The sequence below is a fragment of the Canis lupus genome, chromosome 13, assembly GCF_011100685.1.
Source record: "Canis lupus familiaris isolate Mischka breed German Shepherd chromosome 13, alternate assembly UU_Cfam_GSD_1.0, whole genome shotgun sequence".
NCBI lineage: Eukaryota > Metazoa > Chordata > Mammalia > Carnivora > Canidae > Canis > Canis lupus.
In genome coordinates this window covers 2,603,454-2,624,874 of record NC_049234.1, presented here as the reverse complement: position 1 = coordinate 2,624,874, position 21,421 = coordinate 2,603,454, and the positions used below count along the sequence as shown (strand labels likewise).

The following is a 21,421-nucleotide window of genomic DNA, read 5'->3' as shown; positions in this document are numbered from 1 at the left end:
GCGGACCCGACACCCCACAAGCCACGGATCAGACCGGGGCCCTGGAGCCGAGGCTCAGAGAAGCGGGCTTCTCCCGGCCGCGCCCTCCCCTCCCCTCCCCGCAAGCAGCCCCGACCCGACCGTGGGGGCGAGGTGGGAGGTCGTCCCCTGCCGGCGTGGACAGGACATCTGTGTGGCTGGAGCAGCCATTTTCGACTTTTGTGGGCTTTGATGAAAATCTCAAGAAAACTTAGAGGACCTTCTCCCGAGAAGTCTATCGCCCACCTACGCGGGCACCATTTTCCCGCCAGGGAGCCGGGAGAAGTCCACATCCCGGGGTGAAGCCCCTGGTTGGCCTGGGTCCCCCGCCCCGCCCCCGCCCCCGCCCCCGCCCCGCGGCCCCGCCCCCGCCCCGCGGCCCCGCCCCCGCCCCGCAGCCCCGCCCCCGCCGCGGGGTTCCGAGACCAGGCCCGCGCCGCCGCAGACCGCCACCCAGCTGCGCCCCGAGCCGGGAGCCCAGACTCGCCGCCGCGCCTCGGCTCTGCCAGCGCCGTTCCCGGGCGGCCGACACAGCCATGAAGATGCACTTCTGTATCCCGGTGTCCCAGCAGCGGCTGGACCGGCTGGGGGGCCGCTACGTGGTGCGCTGGGGGCCCGGGTCCCGCTGGGCTGGGAGAAGGTCGGCGACCGGGCGGGGCGGGGGCTCACCTGCTCGCTCAGCTCATCCCTGTGTCATCTCCGTGTTGCAGCTGTACTCCGTGTACCTGGACGGGTACCTCTTCTGCAGGGTGCGCTACAGTCAGCTGCATCGTTGGAACGAACAGGTGAGCAGGTTCCAAGGCAGGCGAGGAAAAGCTCACCCCGGGACACCGGCCTTCTTGAGGGCTCCAAGCTCCTAATCTGAACTCGCTATTCCTTGGTGTACCGTCTGTGTATATAGGGTGCCGCTCCTAGGCGACGGCAGCTGGGAGATGAGGGAGTAGGGCTCAGGTGATTCTCCCAACCCCTTTCCGGCCCAACGATCCCCAGCAGCCCCACCTGGCAAGGTGCTGGGCGACGGTGGCCTCCGTGTCAGTACCAGCTGTTCCCCAGGACAATGTCCCCATTCAAAATGAGTGAACTCAGTCTAGACCAAGGTGTCTTAGGAATCTGGTACATAGGTATTTATCTCCCAGCGTTTGTTAGGCTTACTTCTTTAAAAAGGTGTATCTAGTTTTGTTTTCAAGTTAGTGTATAGGTTTCTAGTACCGGCAGGCTGGAAACTCAGGGAATATGACTTCTCAAGACAGGAGGCCATTTCCCACTATAGCTTCTCACTCTGATGCCCTGGTGCATTTTCTCTGGGAGGCAGCCTGATTTATTAGCCTGCTCTAATGGGCTTTATTGTCCTAATAAGGAAGTGTTGCAAGTCCTCAAAATTGGTTAGAGGAGTTGGAAATAAACGTTGCCCTCCCTCTACCTCCATGCAGAGTATTTTCTCTTTAATTATTATTATTAGGTTTTGTATCCTGATTTTATTTTATTTCTTTTTTGTATCCTGATTTTAAAGAGCATATACCTGAAATTAGAAAGAAAGGGGAGACTGGGAAGAGCCTGTGAACCTTGATCTCAGGGTCATGAGTTTGAGCCCCAGATTGGGTGTAGAGTTTACTTAAATGAAAACAAACAAACAAACAAGAAACAAACAAACTTGCTCAGGCAAGAGCTGTGAACATTTTTGGGAGAATCTTTCCAGGCATTCTGGGTTTCTAGTGAATAGATACACCTTCTGTTGAAGGACAGCTCTCAATTTCATATTTTTACTATTGGAAACATTGCAGTGAGCCTTCCTGCTCATATCAGAGGGCATTGGAAAAGTCTGTTTTCAAGGTATGATTAAGTTTCTTTGAAGTCAACAACAAACAGGTGTAATGTGCTTGTAATTTGTGTGGGCGTCTTTGAATTGCTAGCACCTGCTGCAGTGCCTGTACACCACCCCCCACCCTACCCCCATCCCTGCCCGGAAGGTCCTCAGGAATGATGGGCTGACTCAGGGAGGGAGGGATTCAGACTTCTGCAAGATGAGAAGCTACTTGTGACCAAAACCTGTCTGGGGATTTGGGAGGACTGCTGAGGTTGGCAGATGGAGATCTTAAGGGAAGAGAAAGTATAAGCGTGTTAGGTATTTGGAGGAGGATGTTGAGGTATCATCTCCCCAATAATCTGTTCTCTCTAATGTGAGGTGGGATTGGGGAGGTTGTCGTTCACAACGTGAAAAGCAGGAGACAGCAGTGGGGAGCAAGAGGGTGTGGAATTGACTGACCACTTCCTGGCTGGCCACCTTACCTCTTCTCTGACCTGCAATTTTTTCATTGAAAATAATAAGCACATAGGTGGTCATGGGTGTCAATGTCCCAGAGTACTTGTGAAGAGTGGGGGCCAGTTTCTCCCAGAGCCTGGGACATGGTACGTGCTCAGGAAACATTTATTGATTGAAAGGCTTGAAGAATTCCCAAAATTTGCCCTCCTTAAAAATGCTTATTTTCAGAAAAACTAAAATCTATCAAACCTTAGCAGTTTCAGAAGCAGCAACATAGGGTGAATAAACTTTTACTCTAGTTCTTCTATTTTGGAAACCATGAACAACAAACTGTTTTTCACTTCAGTGGACTCTTTTTTTCTCCCAAAGATTTATTTATTTGAGAGAAAGGCACACCCGTGGGTGGAGGGGCAGAGGGAGAGAATCTCAAGCAGATTCCCCACTGGGCATGGAGCCTGACACGGGGCTTGATCTCAGGACCCATGAGGACATGACCTGAGCCAAAATCCAGAGTCGGATGTTTAATCAACTGAACCACCCAGGCGCCCCACTGCAGTGGATTCTTAAATATTGCATTGCCACAGCCTGGTGCCCAATGTGAGGTATAGATTAGATATTAATTAATATTTCTTATTTGTCCCAAATTTTCCAAAATCCCAAAGTGGAGATTTTTTAATCCTTTTCCAGCTACCTTACACCTTGCACTTAGCATTTTTCCTCTTTTAGTAGGAACAACTTCATTTTAAAGAAACTATTTAGAACCTAGGTGGCTATATGCATTATTAATTTAAAATAACGATAAACAGTTAAACTGTGTGTTAAGGTTGGTACCAAGATCTTTACATGTAATAGTATGTTTGATTTTTACAGAAGTTCTATGAGCTGGGATTATAATTAGCCTTACTTAACAGATGAGAAAACTGAGGCGCAACTTGCCCTAGATCAAACTGCTAGTTAAGTATTGGAGCCAAGATCCAATCTCCAGAAACTGCTCTGGCCCATTACATTTTGTGGTTTCTTCCTAGAGTTAACAAAACAAATTGTATCGGTAAAACAATTGTGGGTCCTAGAGTAACAAGCTTTTACTCTATTTTGGAATAACATAAAACTTCCCAATTTTAAAAAGGTGTTCGGTGTGGCGAGTTTTGGGAAACGTATCCAATACTACCACCATGGTCAAGATAAAGAACAGTTTTTTCACTCTAAAATTTCCTTTGTCCCCTTTGCCCTTGATCCTCTCCCTCCACTTCTGACCCCAGGCAACCAAGGTCTGCTTTCCATCTGAGTGAGTTCCAGACACAGAATTTTATTCAGGCTGCCCAGCAAGCCTCCGCAGGGTCAGCAGTACAGTCATCATTACTCCCGTTTTGTAGATAGTCTGAGTCAGGTTGTGAGATTTAGCAAATAAAAACACAGGCTCCCAGTTAAATGTGACTTTCAGATAAACAACAAAGAAGTTTTTAGATAAGAAGTTCCCTGCAGTATTTGGGACATACTTAACTGGACAACTCATATTTTGTCTGGCAACCCTGAGTCTGAGAAAGTTTGGGGGATGTCTCTTAGGCACTTCTCAGCTAGATTTTATTCTTCCTATCCCACTGAAGACGTGAAAATGGCTCAGAATTCTTAATCTGATGTAATACCACTATAAAAAAGGAAACAATAAAAGGCCCCATCTGGGGGTGCGTTTGATGAGTAGAAGTGTATTTCCTAGGAAGCTCTATATCTTGATAGAATAAAAATTTCATCCTAGAGAATTAGCTTATTTATTTATTAAGAAATATTGACTAAGTTCCTCTTAGATCCCATGCACTGTGGTATATCACACGCAGATGGCACTTCAGCATGTGTGATTCTTGACTTTAAGTATTGGATTTCTGTTTTGTACATTGGATAACTTTGAGATTGAGGAACGGCACTTGCCCAGGTGAAGTGGCCCCTGCTCTTTGTCTGCCAAGCTGTGCGGAGGCTAATTCCTTAAGGTGGACCCAAGGGAGGCTGAACCTGGCTGTGCTTGCAAGATGCTGGTTGTGACCAGTGCCCTCTGAAGTCCTTGCCCGCAGCCCTGGCCCACGGTGAGGTTGCCTCCAGGCCTGGCAGCTTGCCCCTCTGCTTTTGAGTGCCACTCATCTCTCTGCCATGTGAAATGCCTGACCTGACTTTTCTCTGTGCCTTTAGCTAAGTAAAACCAGTTTGATTTGTGCTCTGCTCTTGCCTACACCACCTTCCTCTAAGGGATTTAGAGAGACCTGCAAAGGAAATATTTTACCGGCTCATTCTGACCATGTGTTAAAGATGAGGCCATCCTGTGTAAGTGACACTGGACTCTATGAAAAGGATACATGCATTTTTGCAAACATGGTGCCAATATCAGATATGGCAGTGGACATCAGCCATAAAATCTCCGTAGAATCTTACAAAAGAGCCTTCAGTGGGAGTGGAAATGCTCTATGAGCCTGGATGCACTAGTTTAGTCTTCTTCTCCGCCCCCTCCCCCCAAACCAGGTACTGACCCAGTCTAGTTCCTTCCGTATTCAGATTCTCTGTTTGTATCAGGCTGGCCTATTCATCACCTCATCACCTCTGACTACCTCACTTCCCCCTCCTGGGAAGACTTCTGCTTTCTGGCCCACTGGTCAGGGACCAGCCCTTTTTCAAGATCCATCTCTAGCCTCACCTCCTCTGGGAAGTCTTCCTTGATTGCATGAGATGCTTTTCTCTGATTCCTGTGTCATTTCATGTTTAGACCTTGTTATAGTCCTCTTTTTGTGTATATACTTTGCTTCCCTTGGTTATTTAGTTTCAAAAGTCAAATATTTAAATGAAGGAATGAATGAAGTCTGTAGGCATAATATACACAGCACAGAATCCTTTAGTAGATGCTTACTGGAGATTAGGAAGAGGAGAAAAGGGGAAGAAGGGAGAGAAATGAGGGAGAGAAGGGAAAAGTAATGAAAATCTGCCATTCCTTGGCTTCTAGGACCTTGGTTAAAGTCACTTCATCTCTCTGATCTCCAGGTTACTGTGATTGTCATGCAACTTTGATGTGAAGGTGGCAAGATGGCATGTTAATGGTGATGATTACCTCAAAGGGCTATTTTGAGGAACAAATGGAATAACATACAAGCTGCAGACTAATGTTCTTTGGCACCAGATGCCACAGTCTGGCTCTGAACTGTGACCCTTTATCTGGTAAACCTGGGGTTTTGATTCAAAGGACCCTTGGAGAGGTAGGATGGATAGGTCAACTTTAGGAACTGACATTAGGAAGTACACCATTTGTGTCTGTAATTCCACCTGTCCCGGGTCATCACTTTGAGATAAGTATGGGGGGCTAGGAGTGCATAAGGTGGGGAAGGAAGTGATATTTTCCATTGGCCAGTGAAGTCCTCTTCAAGTTAAAAGGCAGAACTGTATGATGGAAAATCAGTGCAGGAGATTGTGCTGGGATTAAAAATATATATTATCTAAACATGGTCTTTCAAAAACAAAAACCCCAAACAAACAAAACATCTCATAATAAAAGAACAAAAGAGGTGTGTTTTCCTTTGGATATCTTTGAACAATTTTGGAAAGAGTCTTTGGGCTAAACTCTAATACCAGGTAATTCTTAGTATGCTATTGATTTTAATAGCTAAACTGTGTGCTGAGACCAGTAGACAGGTTATATTCTGATGGAGTTGAAAAACTGGGGAGTCAATGATTGATGTTTGGCAGACTTAACTACTCAGTTTATGATATGTTTATTTTCCCCCTTAGACCAGTTTTAGAGAGGGGAAGGGAAAGATTCCTTGAGAAGTCAGTTCAGGTTATAAAATCTGCTGGAAGAGTTTTTGGGCTGTGATGGGTATTAGAACCATAAGCCTTGGTGACTTTCCCCCCAGCTTTTGACTTTATGGTAGGGGCTTCCCCAAGATACTATACTATCTTGCCTGTAGAAAACCCAGGAAGCTCTGGTGGCTCAAGGCTGCTGTGATTCAAACTAATTTGAGAGCATCTTCGACATTTGTGAATGCATGCCTAGGAAGACAAGTGCCTTTTATTTTTTTTTTAATATTTTTTTAAAATTTTTATTTATTTATGATAGTCACAGAGAGAGAAAGAGAGGCAGAGACACAGGCAGAGGGAGAAGCAGGCTCCATGCACCGGGAGCCCGACGTGGGAATCGATCCTGGGTCTCCAGGATCGCGCCCTAGGCCAAAGGCAGGCGCCAAACCGCTGCGCCACCCAGGGATCCCGACAAGTGCCTTTTAAAGGACACTTAATCCATTAATCAAGAAATAGTCTCATGTGAAGAAGACAATTCTCTGCTCCTATTTAATGGAATTAGCAGAGCTGGGGTACATATGTCCCAGGTTGTTTGAGCAGCCTTGTTGGTTTGATGCTCCAACTGGGGTGTCTTTGGACAGTGTTTAGCATAACAGGAAAATTACCTTGAATTAAAAAAAAAAAGAATTGTTGCTATAATATTTTATATTACCAGATTTAAAGCAGGAAAGATTGCAAATTTCAATGGCTATAGGGGCCAGGCAGGTGATTTAAATGAGAGGCATGGATCAGGTGAGAGGCAATGGGGACTGGTGGGAACTGCTTAAGCTTCCTCTATAGGGGATGATTACTTGAGGAATGTAAACCCAGTGATTCCAGAACCTCTGATTTTTCAAGAAGCCAGAACATCAGGTTTTTCTTTTTTTTTTTTAATTTATTTTTTATTGGTGTTCAATTTACTAACATACAGAATAACCCCCAGTGCCCGTCACCCATTCACTCCCACCCCCCGCCCTCTCCCCTTCCACCACCCCTAGTTCGTTTCCCAGAGTTAGCAGTCTTTACGTTCTGTCTCCCTTTCTGATATTTCCCACACATTTCTTCCCCCTTCCCTTATATTCCCTTTCACTATTATTTATATTCCCCAAATGAATGAGAACATATAATGTTTGTCCTTCTCCGACTGACTTACTTCACTCAGCATAATACCCTCCAGTTCCATCCACGTTGAAGCAAATGGTGGGTATTTGTCATTTCTAATAGCTGAGTAATATTCCATTGTATACATAGACCACATCTTCTTTATCCATTCATCTTTCGTTGGACACCGAGGCTCCTTCCACAGTTTGGCTATCGTGGCCATTGCTGCTAGAAACATCGGGGTGCAGGTGTCTGGGCGTTTCATTGCATTTGTATCTTTGGGGTAAATCCCCAACAGTGCAATTGCTGGGCCGTAGGGCAGGTCTATTTTTAACTCTTTGAGGAACCTCCACACAGTTTTCCAGAGTGGCTGCACCAGTTCACATTCCCACCAACAGCGTAAGAGGGTTCCCTTTTCTCCACATCCTCTCCAACATTTGTTGTTTCCTGCCTTGTTAATTTGCCCCATTCTCGCTGGTGTGAGGTGGGATCTCATTGTGGTTTTGATTTGTATTTCCCTGATGGCAAGTGATGCGGGGCATTTTCTCATGTGCATGTTGGCCATGTCTATGTCTTCCTCTGTGAGATTTCTCTTCATGTCTTTTGCCCATTTCATGATTGGATTGTTTGTTTCTTTGGTGTTGAGTTTAATGAGTTCTTTTAGATCTTGGAAACTAGCCCTTTATCTGATATGTCATTTGCAAATATCTTCTCCCATTCTGTAGGTTGTCTTTGAGTTTTGTTGACTGTATCCTTTGCTGTGCAAAAGCTTCTTATCTTGATGAAGTCCCAATAGTTCATTTTTGCTTTTGTTTCTTTTGCCTTCGTGGATGTATCTTGCAAGAAGTTACTATGGCCGAGTTCAAAAAGGGTGTTGCCTGTGTTCTTCTCCAGGATTTTGATGGAATCTTGTCTCACATTTAGATCTTTCATCCATTTTGAGTTTATCTTTGTGTATGGTGCAAGAGAGTGGTCCAGTTTCATTCTACTGCATGTGGATGTCCAATTTTCCCAGCACCATTTATTGAAGAGACTGTCTTTCTTCCAATGGATAGTCTTTCCTCCTTTATCGAATATTAGTTGCCCAAAAAGTTCAGGGTCCACTTCTGGATTCTCTATTCTGTTCCACTGATCTGTGTGTCTGTTTTTGTGCCAGGACCACACTGTCTTGATGACCACAGCTTTGTAGTACAACCTGAAATCTGGCATTGTGATGCCCCCAGATATGGTTTTCTTTTTTAAAATTCCCCTGGCTATTCATGGTCTTTTCTGATTCCACACAAATCTTAAAATAATTTGTTCTAACTCTCTGAAGAAAGTCCATGGTATTTTGATAGGGATTGCATTAAACGTGTATATTGCCCTGGGTCACATTGACATTTTCACAATATTAATTCTGCCAATCCATGAGCATGGAATATTTTTCCATCTCTTTGTGTCTTCCTCAATTTCTTTCAGAAGTGTTCTATAGTTTTGAGGGTATAGATCCTTTACATCTTTGGTTAGGTTTATTCCTAGGTATCTTATGCTTTTGGGTGCAATTGTAAATGGGATTGACTCCTTAATTTCTCTTTCTTCAGTCTCATTGTTAGTGTATAGAAATGCCACTGACTTCTGGGCATTGGTTTTGTATCCTGCCACGCTACCGAATTGCTAGATGAGTTCTAGCAATCTTGGGGTGGAGACTTTTGGGTTTTCTATGTAGAGTATCATGTCATCGGCGAAGAGGGAGAGTTTGACTTCTTCTTTGCCAATTTGAATGCCTTTAATGTCTTTTTGTTGTCTGATTGCTGAGGCTAGGACTTCCAGTACTATGTTGAATAGCAGTGGTGAGAGTGGACATCCCTGTCTTGTTCCTGATCTTAGGGGAAAGGCTCCCAGTGCTTCCCCATTGAGAATGATATTTGCTGTGGGCTTTTCATAGATGGCTTTTAAGATGTCGAGGAATGTTCCCTCTATCCCTACACTCTGAAGAGTTTTGATCAGGAATGGATGCTGTATTTTGTCAAATGCTTTCTCTGCATCCAATGAGAGGATCATATGGTTCTTGGTTTTTCTCTTGCTGATATGATGAATCACATTGATTGTTTTACGGGTGTTGAACCAGCCTTGTGTCCCAGGGATAAATCCTACTTGGTCATGGTGAATAATTTTTTTAATGTATTGTTGGATCCTATTGGCCAGTATCTTGTTGAGAATTTTTGCATCCATGTTCATCAGGGATATTGGTCTGTAATTCTCCTTTTTGGTGGGGTCTTTGTCTGGTTTTGGAATTAAGGTGATGCTGGCCTCATAGAACGAATTTGGAAGTACTCCATCTCTTTCTATCTTTCCAAACAGCTTTAGGAGAATAGGTATGGTTTCTTCTTTAAACGTTTGATAAAATTCCCCTGGGAAGCCATCTGGCCCTGGACTCTTGTGTCTTGGGAGGTTTTTGATGACTGCTTCAATTTCCTCCCTGGTTATTGGCCTGTTCAGCTTTTCTATTTCTTCCTGTTCCAGTTTTGGTAGTTTGTGGCTTTCCAGGAATGCGTCCATTTCTTCTAGATTGCCTAATTTATTGGCGTATAGCTGTTCATAATATGTTTTTAAAATCGTTTGTATTTCCTTGGTGTTGGTAGTGATCTCTCCTTTCTCATTCATGATTTTATTAATTTGAGTCTTCTCTCTCTTCTTTTTAATAAGGCTGGCTAATGGTTTATCTATCTTATTAATTCTTTCAAAGAACCAACTCCTGGTTCTGTTGATCTGTTCCACAGTTCTTCTGGTCTCGATTTCGTTGAGTTCTGCTCGAATCTTTATTAACTCCCTTCTTCTCTTGGGTGTAGGATCTATTTGCTGTTTTTTCTCTAGCTCCTTTATGTGTAAGGTTAGCTTTTGTATTTGAGTTCTTTCCAGTTTTTGAATGGATGCTTGTATTGCGATGTATTTCCCCCTCAGGACTGCTTTTGCTGCATCCCAAAGATTTTGGATGGTTGTATCTTCATTCTCATTAGTTTCCATGAATCTTTTTAATTCTTCCTTAATTTCCTGGTTGACCCTTTTATCTTTTAGCAGGATGGTCCTTAACCTCCACGTGTTTGAGGTCCTTCCAAACTTCTTGTTGTGATTTAGTTCTAATTTCAAGGCATTATGGTCTGAGAATATGCAGGGGACGATCCCAATCTTTTGGTATCGGTTCAGACCCGATTTGTGACCCAGTATGTGGTCTATTCTGGAGAAAGTTCCATGTGCGCTTGAGAAGAATGTGTATTCAGTTGAGTTTGGATGTAAAGTTCTGTAGATATCTGTGAAATCCATCTGGTCCAGTGTATCATTTAAAGCTCTCGTTTCTTTGGAGATGTTGTGCTTAGAAGACCTATCGAGGGTAGAGAGAGCTAGATTGAAGTCACCAAGTATAAGTGTATTATTATCTAAGTATTTCTTCACTTTGGTTATGAATTGATTTATATATTTGGCAGCTCCCACATTCGGGACATATTTATTGAGGATTGTTAAGTCCTCTTGTTGGATAGATCCTTTAAGTATGATATAGTGTCCCTCTTCATCTCTCACTACAGTCTTTGGGGTAAATTTTAGTTTATCTGATATGAGAATGGCTACCCCTGCTTTCTTTTGAGGACCATTTGAATGGTAAATGGTTCTCCAACCTTTTATTTTCAGGCTGTAGGTGTCCTTCAGTCTAAAATGAGTCTCTTGTAGACGGCAAATAGATGGGTCCTGCTTTTTTATCCAGTCTGAAACCCTGCGCCTTTTGATGGGGTCATTAAGCCCGTTCACATTCAGAGTTACTATCGACAGATATGAGTTTAGTGTCATCATGATATCTATTCAGTCCTTGTTTTTGTGGATTGTTCCACTGAACTTCTTCTTAAAGGGGAATTTTAAGAGTCCCCCTTAAAATTTCTTGCAGAGCTGGTTTGGAGGTCACATATTCTTTCAGTTCCTGCCTGTCCTGGAAGCTCTTTATCTCTCCTTCCATTTTGAATGAGAGCCTTGCTGGATAAAGTATTCTTGGTTGCATGTTCTTCTCATTTAGGACCCTGAATATATCCTGCCAGCCCTTTCTGGCCTGCCAGGTCTCTGTGGAGAGGTCTGCTGTTACCCTAATACTCCTTCCCATAAAAGTCAGGGATTTCTTGTCTCTTGCTGTTTTAAGGATCTTCTATTTATCTTTGGAATTTGCAAGCTTAACTATAAAATGTTGAGGTGTTGAATGGTTTTTATTGATTTTAGGGGGGGATCTCTCTATTTCCTGGATCTGGATGCCTGTTTCCCTTCCCAGATTAGGAAAGTTTTCAGCTTTGATTTGTTCTACATATTCTGGCCCTCTGGCCCTTTCGGCGCCCTCGGGAACCCCAATTAAACGTAGGTTTTTCTTCCTCAGGCTGTCGTTTATTTCCCTTAACCTATCTTCATGGTCTTTTAATTGTTTGTCTCTTTTTTCCTCAGTTTCCCTCTTTGCCATCAACTTGTCTTCTATGTCACTCACTCGTTCTTCCACCTCGTTAATCCTCGTAGTTAGGACTTCTAGTTTGGATTGCATCTCATTCAATTGATTTTTAATTTCTGCCTGATTAGCTCTAAATTCTGCAGTCATGAAGTCTCTTGAGTCCTTTGTGGTTTTTTCTAGAGCCTCCAGTAGCTGTATAATAGTGCTTCTGAATTGGCTTTTTGACATTGAATTGTAATCCAGATTTTGTAACTCTGTGGGAGAGAGGACTGTTTCTGATTCTTTCTTTTGAGGTGAGGTTTTCCTTCTAGTCATTTTGCTCAGTGCAGAGTGGCCAAAAAAGAAAAAAGAAAAAAGGAAGAAAAAAAAGAGAAAGAGAAAGAAAGGGGAGAAAAGGGGTGGGAGAAGCAAACAGAAATCAAAAAGAAAAAAAAAACACACGGGGAGTATCTTCTGATTCTGTGTACTTTAAGTCCCTTGACTTCCCCTGGAACTTGTCCATCTAGCTGGTCTTCTGGGGGAGGGGCCTGTTGTGCTGATTTTCAGGTTTAGCACTTGGGGGAGCTACTCTGCCCCCTGCCTGGTGCAGGGCTCAGTGGGGGTTGTTTACCCCGTGAGGCCCCAGGAGGAACAGCCCCAGTGGCGGAGGCAGCTCTGGAGCCCTGGAGTCAGCTCCCGCAGTCACCACGGAGCTCTCCGTCTGCAGGGCCTGGAGGCTCCGGGGCGGGGCCGCTGATCTGCTCAGCTCGGGGCAGGAGCGTCCTTGCTGTCCTGGGCCCTCCCGGCCTCTGCCTGTCCCGGGGGAGGCCGGGTCCTGGGCTGTGTCCCGGCGCCCTGTGCTGCGGGGCCTGCACTGTTGGATTGGCGCTCCCGCCCCGCAGCCCCCTCCGCGGAGCCGCCCCGAGCCCCCCCCGAGCTGCTCCCGCCCCGCAGCCCCCTCCACGGAGCCGCCCCCGAGCCCCCCCGAGCTGCTCCCGCCCCGCAGCCCCCTCCACACGGAGCCTCTTCCTCTGCCCGAGCCCCCCCAGCTGCTCCCGCCCCGCAGCCCCCTCCGCGGAGCCGCCCCCGAGCCCCCCGAGCTGCTCCCGCCCCGCAGCCCCCTCCACGGAGCCGCCCCCGAGCCCCCCGAGCTGCTCCCGCCCCGCAGCCCCCTCCGCGGAGCCGCCTCCGAGCCCCCCGAGCTGCTCCCGCCCCGCAGCCCCCTCCGCGGAGCCGCCCCCGAGCCCCCCCGAGCTGCTCCCGCCCCGCAGCCCCCTCCGCGGAGCCGCCCCCGAGCCCCCCGAGCTGCTCCCGCCCCGCAGCCCCCTCCACACGGAGCCTCTTCCTCCTGCCCGAGCCCCCCCAGCTGCTCCCGCCCCGCAGCCCCCTCCGTGGAGCCGCCCCCGAGCCCCCCGAGCTGCTCCCGCCCCGCAGCCCCCTCCACACGGAGCCTCTTCCTCTGCCCGAGCCCCCCCAGCTGCTCCCGCCCCGCAGCCCCCTCCGTGGAGCCGCCCCCGAGCCCCGCGAGCTGCTCCGGGTCCCCCGTGCGCGCTGCAGCCCTTAGGGAGCTCGGCGCACTCTCCCGGGGCGCAGGTGTCTGTTAGTGTCCCCGGGAGCCCGAGGGCATCCCCGCCCTCCTGGGTCCTGCTCCACCTCCCCGCGAGCCCCTTTCCCCCGGGAAGGTCGGTGCAGCTCCTGCTCCTCCGGGACGGGGCTCTCCTGTCCTGGGGACACTCGCCCCGGCCTCAGCCCGGCTCCTCGCGGGCCCCTCCCCCTTTATCCCTTTTGTGTCTTTATTTCTTTTTCCCCGTCTTCCTACCTTGATAGAAGCGCGAACTCTTCTCACTGTAGCATTCCAGCTGGTCTCTCTTTAATTCTCAGGCCGAATTCATAGATTTTCAGGATAATTTGAAGGTTATCTAGGTAATTTGGTGGAGACAGGTGATTTGGGGACCCTACTCTTCCGCCATCTTGCCCCTCCCCCCAGGTTTTTCTTTTTTAAAATAACTTTATTTTTGTGGACCAGTTATAGATTTACAGAATAATTGCAAAGATAGTAGAGAGAGTTCCCATATATCCCTGCACTCGGTTTGTCCTGTTGTTTTCCATGGAACTATTGTAACAATGAGCGAATATTAATACATTATTATTAAGTATGGCCTACAATTCAGCTATATTTCTTTAGTATTAGCCTAATGTCCTATTGCTTCCCTAGCATCCCATTACATTTACTTGTCTGCTTACACTCCTCTTGACTATGTCAGTTCCTCAGACTTTCCTTGTTTTTACTGGCCATTTTGAGGTGCACTAGTCAGTTATTTTGTGAGGTATCCTTCTGTTAGAATCTGATGTCTTTCACATGACTGGGTTGGGGTTATGTAAGACCTCAGAGGTCAATGTTATTCTTATATCACAGGAGGAGTACCTACCATCATCATGACTTAGCACTGTGGATGCTCACCTTGATCACCTGACTGAGGCTGTGTTTGTCAGGTTGGACCACTGGATTTGTCTGATATGTTAAATGTTAAAAATGTACTCTTTTTCCTCCTTTTCCAAAGTATACCCTTTGGAAGGAAGTCGGTATGTGTAGTCCACGCTTAAAGAGTAGGGATTAATGCTCCATCTCCTTGTGGGGTGAATATCTACATAAATTATAAGGATTCTTCACAGATTTGTCTCTTCTCTCCTATTTATTTATTCAGTAATTTATTTTTTAAAAGATTTATTTATTTATTTATTCATGATAGACGGGTGGGGGGGTGGGCAGAGACACAGGCAGATGGAGAAGCAGGCTCCATGCCCAGAGCCCGACGCACGGGACTCGATCCAGGATTGCGCCCTGGGCCAAAGGCAGGCGCTAAACCGCTGAGCCACCCAGGGATCCCCTATTCAGTAATTTATATCTGCATAGACTCCTGGATATTACTTTATGCTTTGGGTTATACTTCAATACTGCCTTAATTTTGTTATTTTAGTGGTTCCAGCTTTGATCCATGGGAGCTCTTTGTCTGCTCTTGTGCCTCTTTGACACACAGCCATTGTTGATTTTTTTTTTTTAGTACTTTCTTGTTTTCTGGTGCTACAAAATGCTCCAGACTCCTCTTATATATATCTCTTGCTTTGGTCATGGTTGCTTTAGTTGGGGGAATGGTTAAGAGAAACCAAGATCTTGGACTAGGTATGGTATGTTTGTTGTTACTGTAGTGTTGTTGTTTCTAGGCCCTCTTTGCTGATGGAGCAAGGAAATATGTGTATACACATACCTATAAATATTTTTATATGTAGCCATATGCACCTATGTTAAGCCAAATATGAGTTCATACCAATATCTCCAACTATAATCTGTCACCACATGGATCATTCTAGCCTACTCCTCTTGCTTATCTGAGTACTCTTCAGTATTGAAAAACCTGGCTCCCATCACCTGTCATCCATTTGCCTAATTATCTTACCTATAGGCAGGCATTTGCTAAACTTTCTAGATCTTAGACCAATGCTGTCCAATTTTCTGCACTGATTGAAATGCTCTATGTTTGCCTTGTCCAATTCAGTATCAACTTGCCACAAATATAATTGAGTATTTGAAATGTGGCTAGTACAACTGAGGAACTGAATTGTAGATTTTATTTCATTTTAATTGATTTAAGTTTAAGTAGTCACAGGTGGCTTAGTGGACATCATATTAAGTGGCATAGCTCTCGGCCATTTTAAAGATACTGGTTTTTCCTTGAGTGAGATAGGAAGCCATGAAGGATTTTGAGCAGGGCAACAGATTGATCCAGCTTACCTTTTTTAGAATGTTACTTGAGGTGCTGTATTAAGAATAAATTGAAGGGGGTTAAGGGCAGAAGTAGAGAGATCTGTCATAAAGCTGCTGCAATAATGGGGCAAAGAGACAGTGGTTTGAACCAGGGTGATGGCAGTGGGGGTGGAGAGGATTGGTAAGATTCTTGATGTATTTTGAAGCCATGGCCTATGCAAAGTTAATATTCACCAGATACACACTGTATTTGTGATAAAAGCCATGGACTTAAAATTCTTATCTGTTTGTTTCTCTTAAATCTGTTTTCATTTTCTTTAAGCCACTGACTAGGGCAATAGTAAGAGCTTTCACCCTTCTTCTCCAGGCATACCATGTTAAAACCTGATTCCTGACTAGTTTCTCCCTTTATGTATTTGTTTGTTTGTTTTTGTGTGTTTATTTATTTATTTAAAGATTTACTTATTTCAGAGAGAGTGGGAAGAGGGGCAGAGGGAGACAGAAATCTCCAGCAGGCTAACCATGGAGCCCAATGCGGGCTTGATCTCCGACTCTGAGATCATGATCTGAGCCAAAGTTAAGAGTCAGAGGCTTAAATGACTGAGCCATTCAGGCACCTCTCCTTTCTCATATTTTAAAGAGAATGATGCCATGCCTCATCTGCAAGCTGCTACTGTAGGTATAGGGCTGGAATGAAGGAAGATGCACTTTTTGATTATCTTAATTTAAATCATATTCTTCATAAATCCACTATTTTGCTTACGTAAAAATAATTACCACCTTGGTCTTGGATCAACATTTGGGTGAGTGGGAGGGTAGGAAGGGGCCGCACTAGGTTTCTACTGGCATCATATGTTAGCCTTATAGAAATTTTATATACCAGCACTGTTCAATAGAAATATAGTATGAGCCACATATGTAATTTAAAATTTTCTGGTAGCCCAATTAAAAAGCATAAAAAGAAACAGTGAAATTAATTTTAATATACTTTATTTAATCGAGCATATAAAATATTATCATTTTAACATATAATCAATATAAGAAAATACTAGCAAAATATTTTACTTTTTAAAAAATTTGTACTAAGTTTGGCAGTCAGTGTATTTTATACTGATGGCATATATCAATTCGGACTAGCCATATTCCCAGTGCTCATTATCACTGGCTGGTGGATAACATATCAGATAGCATGCTATAAACATCTGCTGTATGTTCAGATTTGATGGTAGGGTGGAGAATTAAATTCCTAACTGTCATCATTGGTATCACAGATGCTATTGAAGAATGAATTGAAGAAACATTGTATGGTGTGAGTGGTAGGCAGTCTTGCAAAAACAAGTGAAAAATTAAAATGTATCCCAGATCTACTAAACTCAGACTGGAGAGGTCAGTTTGTAGTATGTCTAGTCTAATAGTATTTTCAGAAAGTGATCCTGAAATAAACTCTTCCTTAAGAAAATCAAAGCATCACCTTTTCCTCCTTTAGGTCACCAGGAAGGGTTAATTTTCAATTAAGTACTAGAATGAGACTTGTCCCAAGAGGAGGCTTTGGTGTCTCATCAATCTTGAATTGGAGATTCTTTGTCTTAACTGTGTTTTCTGGATCTTTCAGCTGAGGCGGGTCTTTGGAAATTGCCTGCCACCCTTTCCACCAAAGTACTATCTTGCAATGACCGCCTCCATGGCTAATGAGAGAAGGGACCAGCTGGAACAATATTTGCAGAATGGTATGTATTTGGATTTTATTTTTATAGATTTCTTGAGATACAGATCACACACTGTAAAATTCACGCATTTAAAGTGTGCAATACAGGGGCACCAGGGGGCTCAGTCAGTTAAGCATCCACCTTCAGCTCAGGTCATGTTCCCCGGGTCCTGGGATCAAGACCCAGGTCAGGCTCCCTGCTTAGTGGAGAGCCTGCTTCTCTCTCCCACTCCTCCTGCTTGTGCCCACTCTCTCTCTCTGTCAAATAAATTTTTAAAATCGTTAAAAAAATAAATTATGCAATTCAGTGCTTTTTAGTATATTTACAGAATTGTGTAATCATCCACCATGATCTAACTTGAGAACATTTTTGTCAAAAAGAAACCTCATACCTAATATCATTCACTCCTTAGTCTTCTCCCCCACATACATCTACCACCCCCATACTAATATCTTCCTTTATAGATTTGCCTGCTCTGAACATTTAATATAAATGGAATCATACAAAATATGGCCTTGTATTGGTTTTAAAAATACTCTGTTCTCAGATTTGCCCCTGGGTGTTGTATGTTGGCTTTGATTATAGAAGTGAAAGCCATATTACCTGGACTGAGACCGAAATAGAGGTATGAGATGAATTATTTTCCTGAAAGCTCTCAGCAGATACCAGAGATGTTTATCAGACATGCCAGAAATGCGTTTCTGCCTCTGTCCTTGCCAGGGACCCTTAGAGGTCTACTGTCCCCTGGTGAGGCTTGCAGGACCATAGTCCCTGTCCATTGCCTGCATCCTATGAACACTGTGCACAGCAAAACTGTGGTTGGCAAAACTGAACCCTCTTAAAAAGAGGGGGTTTGGGAGAAATAGCAAAATTGACATTAAACTATTTAAAGATTTTGAGAAGGAGAAAATAGTATATACACAAAATATTTTAAAAATAGAACTTGTCAGAAGAGTGTACAATGAAAGGTACATTCCCTTCCAGATCAGCCCCACAGGCCTCTAGAAGTACGCACCATTACAAGCGGCTTATAGATTCCATGGAAAAATTTTTTGTGTCTACTGATGTGTATGCATCCCTGTTTGTTAAATACAAATTGAAATGTACTCCATATACTTTTAGGTACCTGACTCTCAAAAACTTTATTCTGAAAGAATTTCTGACTTACAAAAAAAGATGAAGAAGTAACACACAGAGTTTCTGTAGTCTTCACCCAGATTTCCCAAATGCTAACATTTTACACTTGCTTTACCACCTCTCCTCAATTTCATGAGTATGCATAGGTATATTATATATATATATTTTTTTGAGAGGCCTGTGTTACACAAGCCACTTTCCCCTTAAATACTTCTGTGTGTGTTCCCTAACATCAAGGACATTCTCTTCTAAACCAGTGTAGTTATCAAAATCAGGTGATTAACACTGATACATGTCAGCTAATCTAGAAACTTTTTTCAAACTACACCAGTTATCTCACTGATATCCTTCATAGCTTAAGAAAAAATGGTAGTTTCTTCTGTGAGTTGATTTTTCCTTAAAATATATATTTTACAGACCATTCTAGACCAGCAATTATAAACTTCTTCAATTATAAACTTATTTCTCATGGCTGCACATATTTCCTTAAAGATAGTAAATAAACATTCTAGAAGTCATTTATTTCCCATTCATTTTTTGTAATGGAAATTATACCTCTTTTGAACGTGTTAAATAAGCCTTCTCAAACTCAAAATGTAATACCTGTTGAATTTTTCTTCTCTCTTGGTTTGATTTCTCATGTCTTAGTGAAGTACTCCTTTAACTATGGGCCTTTTGGCAAGAATCACAGTGCCTAAAGGGTTGCTTTTCTAGACCTGGCCTTTGTGCACTTCATGGGGGTTAGCTCCTGCATCCTCTGGCAAGAGAGAACAAGGGAACTCAGTGTTGTGACTGAGACCTGGGCTCCAGAGTCAGATCCAGAATCAAATCCTAGGTTTGTACTTCACTGGTTGTGTGACCTTGGTCAAGACATTTATGTTCTCTGAGCTTCAGTGTCTATCTGTAAAATGGAGATAATATTCACCTCAGGGTTTGTTGTGAAAATTAAATGAACTAAAATATACAAGTGCTTAGCATTGTAGCTGGTCCTTAACAGTTGCACAGTAAATACTAATTGGATGAACCATTTTTTCAACAGCTTTCCTCATCTCCAAGAATCCACGCTAATAAGCATACTGTTAATTTGCAAATATACCGCATATATTCCAGAAAATAAGACAAGGGCTCCCCCCACCCCCAAGCAGAAAATACCTCCCTTAAAAAAGAGAGAATACCTTTTTTTTTTAAAAGGTTTTATTTATTTATTCATAAGAGACACACAGAGGCAGAGACATAGGCAGAGGGAGAAGCAGGCTCCATGCAGGGAGCCTGATGCAGGTCTCGATCCCAGGACCCTGGGATCATGACCTGAGCCAAAAGCAAATGTGCAACCACTGAGCCACCCAGGCATCCCAAGAGAATACCTTTTATAAAAAGATTCTCATAATACAGAGACTTTCTTTTCCTTATTTTCTTTTGAAAAATGTTGCATTTGGGGGGAAAGATACAACTCCAAATGACTTCAGTAAGTGCTCATTTTGAATGCTGGTAGGAGCTACATCATGAAATCAATTGAAACAGCTACCAAAAAAGCAAGAAAGGAAAGGAAAGAAGGAAGGAGGGGGGAGGGAAGGAAAGAAGGATGGAAGGAAAGAAAGAAAAAAAGAGAGAAAAAGAGAAGAAAGAAAAGGAGAGAGAAGGGAAAGAGAAAGACATCTGCTACAGATTTAGTAAGTATCTAGGTTTGGCTAGAGGGCAGGTTCCAGGAGAGACATTATGGGAAGGAGGGTAAGAATTGAGGAAAGCAGGCTGGGGAGCGCCTCATGGGGGAGTCTGGACTCTTCAGGGGAAAGTCTCTGCCCCTCTTCTCTGGCCACAGCACCTGAATATTGGTATCTGAACTTTAAAAACTACGAGGGTAAATTACTCTTCTAGAAGAGTAGAAAACTTTAAGTTTCTATGACAGCCTTCTAATAATTTTTCTGGGGATAACCTCTTGAGAGCTTCTGGTAAGAGAGATCCTCTCAATCAGCGTTTCTTGGTTGATTTCAAATTTTCAAATTAAGAAATTGTCTTGCCAAAGTAGAAGTCCAGGTCCAAGTTTTAAGACCCTTTTGCTTTTCACATTAAGTTCATCATCATCCTGGAAGGGCAGCATGCTGGATGGGGAGTGATATGGAGCTGTGGGACTAAAGTGAGACTCCTGGGCCTGATATGATGGGTTTATGTTGCTGTCAAGGCTGCCTTGAGGAGGCAAGCTTTGTGGATTTTCATGTGTTTGACAGGTCATAGCTCCATTGCTCAAGGAGGCAGGGTTGTACTGGCAAGGCCTTCAGCATTCCCTGGGGGATAGAGCAATTTAACAGAGAAGTCAACTCAGCCCTGTGCTAACTGGATCACCATCTATATTTTTCAGTAACTGTGGACCCAAACATGTTGAGAAGTGATGTCTTCGTTGACTTTTTAAAACTCGTACAGTTGGTAAGTGTGCTCTTCTTTTTTTAAGATCATGATTTTACTGCTGGACATGTCTCTTAGTTACCATGTGCATGTTTCTGGCCATTGACCCCACATGGGATAAAATCTATTCGTTCGCAGTAACTGGAGGATGGTTCCTATTTTGTTTTGTTTTGGTTTTTGGAGGTTTAGATTCTTGATGGAAAATAAGCATGTCACTCAACCTTGGAACTCATCTTAATTTTTTTTTTTTGTAACTCATCTTAATTAAGCAGATACCTTTTTAATCCTGTAGCCTAAGCACTGTATATCTCTGGCCATGGGGAAGAGAACCTTTCATCATTAAGGGCCCCCACAACTCTGGGACCTTCCATCTCTCGCTGGAATCAAGAGTGCCACAGTAAAGACATCGAGATAGCAATAAGAGCCATCCCAACTGATACTTGTATATTCTCTGCTCCTGACTTTTTTGTAAATGGGTCACAAAGAAAAGTCAGAGATGACATTGTGCAACTCCTTTTCCTTTGTTGGTCTTCAGAACTACTGACCACTTGCCCTGTAGAGGCTGGAAGTTTGCCAAGTAGGCTTGGTCAGCACACCACTTATTCTTGTTATACACAGGGGAACATGTTTATGCCTACAAGTATGTTCTTGACTGAATGGAAAGCTTTGAGAAGATTGAAGTCATAAGAATAACATGATATTATTGAACCGGATCCCTAACGGAGGAATGATACTTTGATGGAATTTGTAAGAACTGGGAGCAAATTTCATTTATTCAGTGGGTCAATTGTGTAGGT

General features: G+C 43.9%; 1 protein-coding gene across 8 annotated transcripts in view; it reads left to right on the top strand.

Annotated features, from left to right (window-relative positions):
• Positions 1-445: 445 nt before the first annotated feature.
• SNX31 (sorting nexin 31) overlaps positions 446-21,421 on the top strand; it is a 72,618-nt gene continuing 51,642 nt past the window's right edge. For 6 of the 8 annotated variants that reach the window (XM_038555211.1, XM_038555210.1, XM_038555209.1 and 3 more), the window contains exons 1-4: positions 446-620; positions 729-803; positions 16,994-17,108; positions 20,581-20,645. In XM_038555211.1, coding sequence (XP_038411139.1) covers positions 555-620; positions 729-803; positions 16,994-17,108; positions 20,581-20,645 — 321 coding nt within the window. In that variant the 5' untranslated portion in view covers positions 446-554. The remainder of the gene's footprint in view (positions 621-728; positions 804-16,993; positions 17,109-20,580; positions 20,646-21,421) is intronic. The other 2 variants (XM_038555206.1, XM_038555205.1) reach the window with 1 other exon arrangement.